The sequence below is a fragment of the Podarcis tiliguerta genome, assembly GCF_965153285.1.
Source record: "Podarcis tiliguerta genome assembly, chromosome: 1".
NCBI classification, from domain to species: domain Eukaryota; kingdom Metazoa; phylum Chordata; class Lepidosauria; order Squamata; family Lacertidae; genus Podarcis; species Podarcis tiliguerta.
Genome location: NC_139534.1, coordinates 60,262,267 through 60,270,854, shown reverse-complemented (window position 1 = coordinate 60,270,854; position 8,588 = coordinate 60,262,267). Strand labels below are relative to the sequence as shown.

The following is an 8,588-nucleotide window of genomic DNA, read 5'->3' as shown; positions in this document are numbered from 1 at the left end:
GTAGTTGCCCTCTCACAGGGCTACAATTCCCAGTACTCTTTAAAAAAAATACAGTGTCCAGGATCGGAGGGGGGGGGGGGAGTCATATGCTTTACACATGCATTGAATGGTATGCTACAGTGCAGAAACTATGGATGTATGAATGACTGTAATTCCAGTTTCAAAAATAGTGAACCAATCCAGAGATAGACATGGGATTCACTCATTAGGTTGAGTTTCTGGTGTGCTTCTGATGCACAGTAGTCTGGGTTGCACAAGAGCCTGCTTCTATTACATCAAGGGTGAGGTTTGCGGGGAGGGATCATCAACCTTAGGGGACCACTGGGCACATTTGGAATTTTGAGTGTCACAAAATGGCTGCCAAGGGACCCAGAAGAACACAAAATGAGTGCCACATTTAAAATAACAGAGAGACAGGACCACAAAAGTGTGGAGTAGGTATGTGTCCCCAACAATCTGCATCAGTCACCACTGCTCTTTCTTCAGAACCGATGGGAAGGGTGGGTGTCTAATCCTGGCATCCAACAAACATGCTCATCTTTCAAGTGGCAGCATGTTCGATGCAGGAGACGCCAAGTCAGAAATAGGAACTGAGCAGTGCCTCCAGCACTTTGTGGATTTTTCAGGAGATATTGACTGAGACATCATAGGAGGTACCGTCAGGCGCATCATGTGATGCACAAATATTTGAAATATAGTAGTTGACAATCTCCCAGACCCCCGTCCCTGTTACCGATGAGGTGTTTGGCTACTCCGCAAACCCACGTTATCACTTCAGCCTCACACAGGACAAAATACAGACAATATTAGCTTTATTGGCCAGCAACATAAACTGTATTTAAAGCATGGTTACTATATGAGGGAAAACCAAAGAGCAAGCACAGATTGCTGACTGGCAACCCCTGGCCCTCTCTTACCATGGCACAATACAGTTCCCCAGTGGAGGGAGGTGGAGAGAAAGCTAGCCATCCACACAAATGCACTTCAGTAGTCAAATACTGTTTCAAGCAACTGCAATCAGGACCTTCTGTTTTCTTGCAGGTTGGGGAGTGGGGAGAGAAACATCAGGTAGGTATAAAGAAATAATTTAGCAATTTAATTTGTAATAATTTAGATACTCACCCACCTTTACAGTGAGAATGGCGCAAAACCTTTCTCCTGCAAGGACGTTTACCATGTGTGATCATGCTTTACATCTCCCCAGCTGCCTCCTGAACTGTTCCTGAACCTCCTGAGCAAAGCAGCCAAGAGGACACTCCATTTTTCACTGCACCCATGAGAGGCAATTATGTGACATGGACTTTCTTGGGTGGTGTGTTTATATTAAGTGCTTGCCTATCAGAGCCCACAAAGTGCTGGATATGGAATTACCTTTAGTCTCTACTTTAGTTGGAGAAAGTCACATCTAGCCAGCTAAGGGAAATCCTGGAGTGTAAGACTAGGTTCCCAGTTTGGGCAAAACCTGTATACGTTGGCCTTTGGTGGTGATGGTGGGGGCTTAGATCCACTTTCCACAGCCTGGTGCCCTCCAATGTTGTTAGGACTCCCAACTGCTATCGTCCACAGTAAGGTATGATGGAAGCTGGGAGTCTGGCAATGTCAGGAAGGCGCCAGAGACTGGGGAAAAGCTTCCTTAGGCCATGTGACTGCTCTTGCCCCCAACCAGGTATGTGAAAGGGGACAGGGAAGAATGGGCTATGGAGGGGCAATGCAAGAGCTTCAACGGAACCTACAGAATGCCAATACACAAGCAGCCACACTGTTTACTCGGGAGACTTTCAGTGGGATAGGAGAGGGATGGGGGTCCATATATTGGACTTCAACGACCATCAGCCACCAGCTACTATTACCAATGGCCAGGAATGATGGGAGCTGTAGTCCAACATCTGGAGGGCCCACCTGGTTCCCCATCAGTTACAGGAAGTATATTCTTCAGCATGCTGCTGTTGCTACAATGGACCTACAAATGAGGTGTGGGGAAAGCTGTTAAATGGAAGAGGTACCTTACTGAAATCAAAATGTGAGGCAGTCGTGAAACAGGTCAATGTAAGAATGGGGAAGGAATACTTGGACACGGGCTATACAAACAGGATCTGGACACTACTCTATCAAGGATGCTTTTAGTGTTTCTAAAACATATTCTGTGAAAACCTGTAGAGTGGGTGAATTCTTGGGAAAACTAGCAAATCTGCTGTTGGAAGCCATTCCTAGAATAGCCTCCTCTACAGCAGGAGAGGCAACTGCTGTAGATACAAAAGATACCGGCCACTTTCTCTCCTTGCACCAAATAGTTCAATTTGCAATTTTATGCCTTACTGCCAATTGAAATCATTTTGGTATGAAGCATACTCAGTAAATTAATGAGAGAGGGGAATAGGAGAGCTGAATTCTGGGTTTTCATGCCAGCCAGAGAGTACCTGGCTGGCTAATCAGACTTTGAAGATCAACACAAAAGCAAGTAGAAGTATGTTCTCCCCAGTTAAATGATGTGTCATTCTGGGAGAGGATGCTCATTCCTATGAAAAGGGGAGCTGCACGATTCCACAGAGTCGGGTTATCTTGACAGCACAGTTGAGGCAGGAAGCCATTTCAACAGAAAGCTTATTGTTTGTGTGTCTGTTGGAAAAAGTAGGCCAAGGCTTCTAATTAAGAGAACAAAAGAACGTCCTCCAACACCTGGCCTGAAAGGCACAAGACTCGTCTCCAGGGGGGCCTCCTGTTGGGGCAGAGGGAAGGCCCTGAGGATGAAGCAGCCGGCTTTGTGGGTAACCTAGTCCATCCATCTCTCAGGCACAACCTCAAGGAGATCGGGAGAAGAGATTACCCAGCAGAAGGAGGCACTGCCTTGGATGGGAAAGAGCCGTAGCATCAGAACTTCCACTGGTCCAGAAAGGCACTTCTTCTGGGTGCAGGAAGAGAGGATTTAAATCTCCCCACCTGTGAATGCCTTATGCATCCTTGTGGGCTAGTTGTCAGCCGATCGGAGAGTCAATGTCTTGGTTAAAGAGAGCTAAAAGGGAAACAGGAAAGGTGCCAGGGCCCCTGACAGCGTTGATGATCGCTCTTTCAGATTGAATGCTTGGGCCTGGGCTTGGAAACATTTCTGGCAGATAAGAATTCTACAACTCCATGACTCTGGACCACAAAGAAAAGACTGGGTGAGCCCTGGGCCTCCACGACTGCCATAAGGAGGACAACTGATCTCTCTCTCTCTCTGGCAGAGGCACTGGGTGAGAATAAGTTTCCTTAAGCAGCAGAAGTCCTTGCGAGGTTGATTTTTTCTGTGCTGCCGCCTAAAAGGATAGGGTGATGGGATGGAACGTGGTGTAGTCAAGCAGGTGGGGTGGTCTTCCAAGCTTCCCTAGTAAGGCTCAGATTTCAAATTCCTGTACAAACAGCAAGTGAAGAGCATCCCAAATATCTAGAAGGCAAAAAAACAACAATACAAAACATGGGTAAGCAACAAGAGAAGCAATGTATCTCAGCACCTCTTCATTCTTCTCACATGGGAGAGAATGTTGGTCCCTTGCAATCATACAGAGTTTTGCAGTCAGAAGGGACCGATCTTCCAATATGGGTACAGAGAAAATATGACCTGAAACCTCAGCAGGTGAACCCTGAAGCCTGGGCAAGCTCAGTGGTCTGTATCTCGGGGACAGCATCTCGCTTTCACACAGAAGGTCCCAGGCTCAGCTTCCAACATTTCCAGGTATAGCTGACCCCTGTCAAAAACCCTGGAAAGCCACTGCCTCTCAGTTACCGCTCAATGAACCAAAAGTATGACTTCGTAAAAGGTAATTTCCTATGCTCCAGCAGGGCAGCTCAGCTGTAATAGAGATGTGATGCTGCAAGCAAGGGCATTCCTTTGGACAGCTGGTAATAGCTGTTTTCTGTGAGAAGTAAAAGGAAAATCTCGCCCAAGTGAGAAAGAGCCAGTCCTGAGTGAACTGCACTTTACAATGACAGCTGCAAAGGCATGAGAGGAAGGGAGAAATGCACTGGGTCGGCATTAAGATTGCATTAAGATCACTGCACATTTCACCTTTGGCCATTAAAAAAAAAAAAGGAAAAGGAAACATTCTCATAATTATTTGAAATGGGAAGAGAAGAGAGAAATCGAGCAATGGATAGTTACTATGTGATTGTCAAAACTCCCAAGATATCACTGTGGGTTATTCTGGCAGTGTTTTGAATTTTAAGAAAAATAAGTTATTTTAAAACAGGGGTCAGCAAACTTACTGCGCCTCAGGCCGGTGTCTTCAGCGCCGATTGTGCGGCGGGTCGGAGAGTGGAGGAGCGCGTGCCCATACGTGTGCGCACACGCTATTTCTGGCACACTTCCGTGGCAGAGGAGCACCAGAAATAACTTGTGCGCATGTGCACAGGCCTCCTCCGACCCGGGTGTGCACCGGAAATAACGCTTGTGCATGCGCAAATAACGCTTGTGCATGCGCAAATAACGCTTGCGCATGTGCACAAGCTATTTCTGGTGCTCCTCCAATCCGGAAGTGGGCAGCCGCGCAGCGCAGCACCGGTAAGAGCGGGCAGTGGCAGCGGGGGTCACCGCGGGCCAGATAAACGAGTCCCTTGGGCCTTATCCAGCCTGCAGACCTTAGTTTGGGGACCCCTGTTTTAAAAGCATCCCTTTCTAATTACACTGCTCAGTCTGAGCAGCTGTTGGGACAAATCACCACTAGAGGCTGCCTTCTCACTGCTTTACAGAAAGATTTCTGTTTTTCACAACCTTCCCTTCAGTAAATAGCATGTTGGTGTTTTTTTTACTGAGTCATTTGTATCTAGAGTTGGCAACCTCAAACCTTTAGAAGCGCCTCCATCCCTTACTCCATAAGCTGTAGGATTTTTTTAAGCACACAGGTTATTAGGGATTTACATGTATATGTTTTTGGAAAATTGCCACTTTAAAATGATTGTGGGGGAGAGATTCTCTCAATTTTACAGTGAATCAGATAACTCACATCTAAGAAAACACCACCAAAGCTGGTTTCTACTGTAGCTTCTTAGCAGGGAACCCAGGGGGTGAGGAGGGCCACATTCCATTCAGGGCAACTTTCTGAGGGCCACTTGTCAGGGTCAAAGGTTAATATCAGGCATGTAAACAGTCCTTTGTGTGGTTGCTTGTATTGAGTGGGAATTGTCTCCAGTTAGGGAAGCAATTTGAACGCTGAAAGCAAGCCAACTTTCGAGGCCATGAATGAACCACAAATGGCAAGACAGGTAAGTGCAGGTATGCAGGCTGGCAGGCAACTTTGGGGGGGGGGGGGGCTAGTAACTTTTGAGAACTCATTGGCAATGCTAGTTAATATACTGTGCTCAGCCGACACACTGGCTTCAGAAATTCATGATTGCCACAAATCATGGAGATAGAGAAAATTGCAAAAAAAATAGGCATGGGTGAGAATATTCACCCACACACCCACACACCCACTGCAATGTGAGATGATACTTGAGCTTAAAGTGTGTGTGTGTGTGTGTGTGTGTGTGTGTGTGTGTGTCAGAAAAATAAGATCAGAGATGACAGCTACTTCTATGACCAGGAGATTGCTCAAGGCAGAGAGATGGAATATAGAATCACTTCCCTCATTCAGAGCAAACCCAACGAAGCCTCCAGAATCCAGTGGTGCTGGACTGCTGCTTAATTCCAGCTGCTTTTACATGGTTACAATTTGCACACAGCATCCTCTGGATCCTGCAAAGCTATTATCTCTAATTTACAGACAATAGCAAAGAGAAATTGACGTCCTTTTTGCCCTAATGCAGTGTTGTTGGCAACTAGAGTGGGCAACAGGCCAATCCAAAGCCAACCACTGGAGCAATTGGCCAAGTGCTATGCCACACTCCTGCCTAGCCCCTGCTGGGGAAGTATGCACCTTTCATGATATTCCTGAAAGCTTTCTCTTTCTCTTCTGTGGTTGATTACCCATATGTTTTCTGCAGCGCTGTTTGTTTGTTTGTTTGTTTGTTTGTCTGTCCTATAGCAGCTTTCAGATCAATGGTAAACTGCATGACAGGTATCCATGGGTCAGACTTTGCTTACAGGTCCCCAGTCGCCAATTACTCTCATAACAGTAAACCTGAGGCAGGAACTGTAGCATGGTGGTCTCCCAAGCTCTAACCTTGCACACTTCAATCTTGCATATTACTAGCCCATACCTGTACAAAAGCAATGCCAATCCCCACTGCTCCAATGATTTTCAGGTGTTCCTGGATGAAGTTTTCCAGTTTAGTGATGCAGCCACCCTAGAGAGAGAGAGAAAAAATTGTTGACATAATTTCAAGTTTAATTTGTGTCTTCTTGTGTTGTTTCGAGATTCGCATGTGAAAAAAAAGTTTTCACACAGCAAATAAATGCAAGAAAAGAAAAAAATGGGCTGGGGCATCTGAACAAATGCTCATCCTTGCAAGGATTTCTTGGCCTAATGCTTCACTTTAACCATGTTACACATGTGGCCTGAATAGAGGGCTCCTACAAAGTCAAATCAGTAGTAGTAGCTTGAATCAGTGGAGCATCAGCAGCCAACTGTAAACCTGTAACATCAACAGGCACTAAAAAAAGAGATGAAGTAGAACACAGCGTTAGGGAAGCTCAATCGCTGTCTGCCTCCATCTTTAAAAGATTGTCTTTGGCCTCCTGGTGGCCTGTTTATCTGCCTTGCCAAGTCATTGCAGACAGGAGAAATAACAGGATTAGCTGAAGTGTGAGGCAAGCTTTATTTTTTAAGTTGTTTGATCATTCCACAAATGTATTCCCACTGGGTAGTGGCCTAAGGAAGAAAGCACATGAGTACATGGCTCATGGTTTCAAAGCTCAAGCCAGTAAAGGCAGAGCTGAGGAGACTCAAGTTTAAATCCCCCATGAGCTATGAAGCTCATGTGATGGCTTTCAGTCAGTCACCATCCCTCAGCCTTGCCTACCTCATGGGATAGCTCTGGCGAGGATGAAAATGGAAAGGAATATCTACAGAACACACTTATAACTACCGTATTTTTCGCTCTATAAGACGCACCAGACCACAAGACGCACCTAGTTTTTGGAGGAGGAAAAAAAAAAAAATTTCTGAATCTCAGAAGCCAGAACAGCAAGAGGGATCGCAGCACAGTGAAAGCAGCAATTCCTCTTGCTGTTCTGGCTTCTGGGATAGCTGTGCAGCCTGCATTCGCTCCATAAGATGCACACATTTCCCCTTACTTTATGGAGGGAAAAAGTGAGTCTTATAGAGCAAAAAATACGGTACTTTGTACCAATTTAACTTCTATGTCTCCCCCCAAAGAGCTCTAGTTTGGGGAAGATGCTTAAAATCCTTTGTTAAAGGATGTCCTGTCCCTTCCCATAAAAATATGGTTCCCAGGATTCCCTAAGGAGAGGGAACGAGTGTTTTGAAATGTGTTTAAACTGATTATGTAAACTGGTCATTCTTTCTACGTTTCCTTTCAGCAGCCTGTCACAGGCAGGTCAATCTCAAAAGGCAGACTGGAGGCAAATGTTGCAGAATGTAAATACTTCACTATTCTTTCCAAATCTTTGGAAATATTATTTAATACATTTCTTTATATCCACGTAAATGGCACTTCTGTGTGATTTACATGAGAGGACAGTTCCCTGCCCCAATAGGCCTACAATGTAGAAACAAGACAATGTTGAGACAAGAGACGAATGAGGAGGAAATGGAGGCCAGGGCAAGCTGGAGAAGGAAATACAAAATGGTGGAATCTCCTTTCAAACAAGTATCTTTTCTCACCAAAAGTATGTCCTATTGCACTTTGGAAAAGAAGCTAGGGGGTCGGCAGCAGGAATCATCTGGGCCCAGCAGTCAGCAATCATGCCCCGAGGCACAGGGCTTAGTCTGTCTCTGCCTGACTAAAACAAGCTTAGTTGCAGAAGTTATTCATGCTCCTCATATCATTTAATCCCCCTCTGAATCCTGTTGAAAAATGATTGCTTCATTGCCATCACTCTTTGGCAGAACACTCTGTAGACTGAAACATCAACTGACAGTTGGAAAATTGGAATTCCGTGGTTAAAAAAAACTTCCCAAAGTATTTTTGAGTTTAAGGGGACAAACTTTTTTTTAAAAAAATACAGTTTAGGTTGCCAAGTCTGACTGTTTGTCCCTTTTCACTGAAAATGGTAAAAACAACAACCCAAGAACACCACAAGATGGTGGCAAAGTATCTCTGCCTCACCTGCCCACGTGTTGGAACAGAACTGCTGAGGAAAATAAATATCTATTTGCGACTAGTTTTGTGACTACTCTAGAAGAAAATCTTCAGGCAATGTTGCAGAATATACTGAGGCTGAATCTGCTGTGGTGCCTTGCATGCAACTTGTTGATAAAAGTAGTCTCAGAGCCATCTGGCATCCACTTAACTTTCAGATAAGAGGGAGGCGGCTCAGGTCTGATTTCTTACCTCTTTGTAGATATTTGAAGGATGATCTCTTTGGCCACATTTATCTGTCACTGTCTTGCAGCAACTGTCAGGGAACTTCCGGTTTAATGCATCAGGAGATTTGATCCATTCGCTGTCACTCCAGTCTGAAGCATTATGGCTGCCACAGCACTTAAACTGAA

At 45.2% G+C, this 8,588-nt stretch overlaps 1 protein-coding gene across 2 annotated transcripts in view; it reads right to left on the bottom strand.

Annotated features, from left to right (window-relative positions):
* Nucleotides 1-795: 795 nt before the first annotated feature.
* The window catches only part of CD151 (CD151 molecule (Raph blood group)), a 39,766-nt gene continuing 31,973 nt past the window's right edge, over nt 796-8,588 (bottom strand). For both annotated transcript variants that reach the window (XM_083428401.1, XM_083428402.1), the window contains exons 6-8: nt 8,428-8,583; nt 6,172-6,258; nt 796-3,421 (exon numbers count right to left, since the gene is read on the bottom strand). In XM_083428401.1, the coding sequence (XP_083284527.1) occupies nt 3,362-3,421; nt 6,172-6,258; nt 8,428-8,583 (303 nt within the window). In that variant the 3' untranslated portion in view covers nt 796-3,361. The remainder of the gene's footprint in view (nt 3,422-6,171; nt 6,259-8,427; nt 8,584-8,588) is intronic.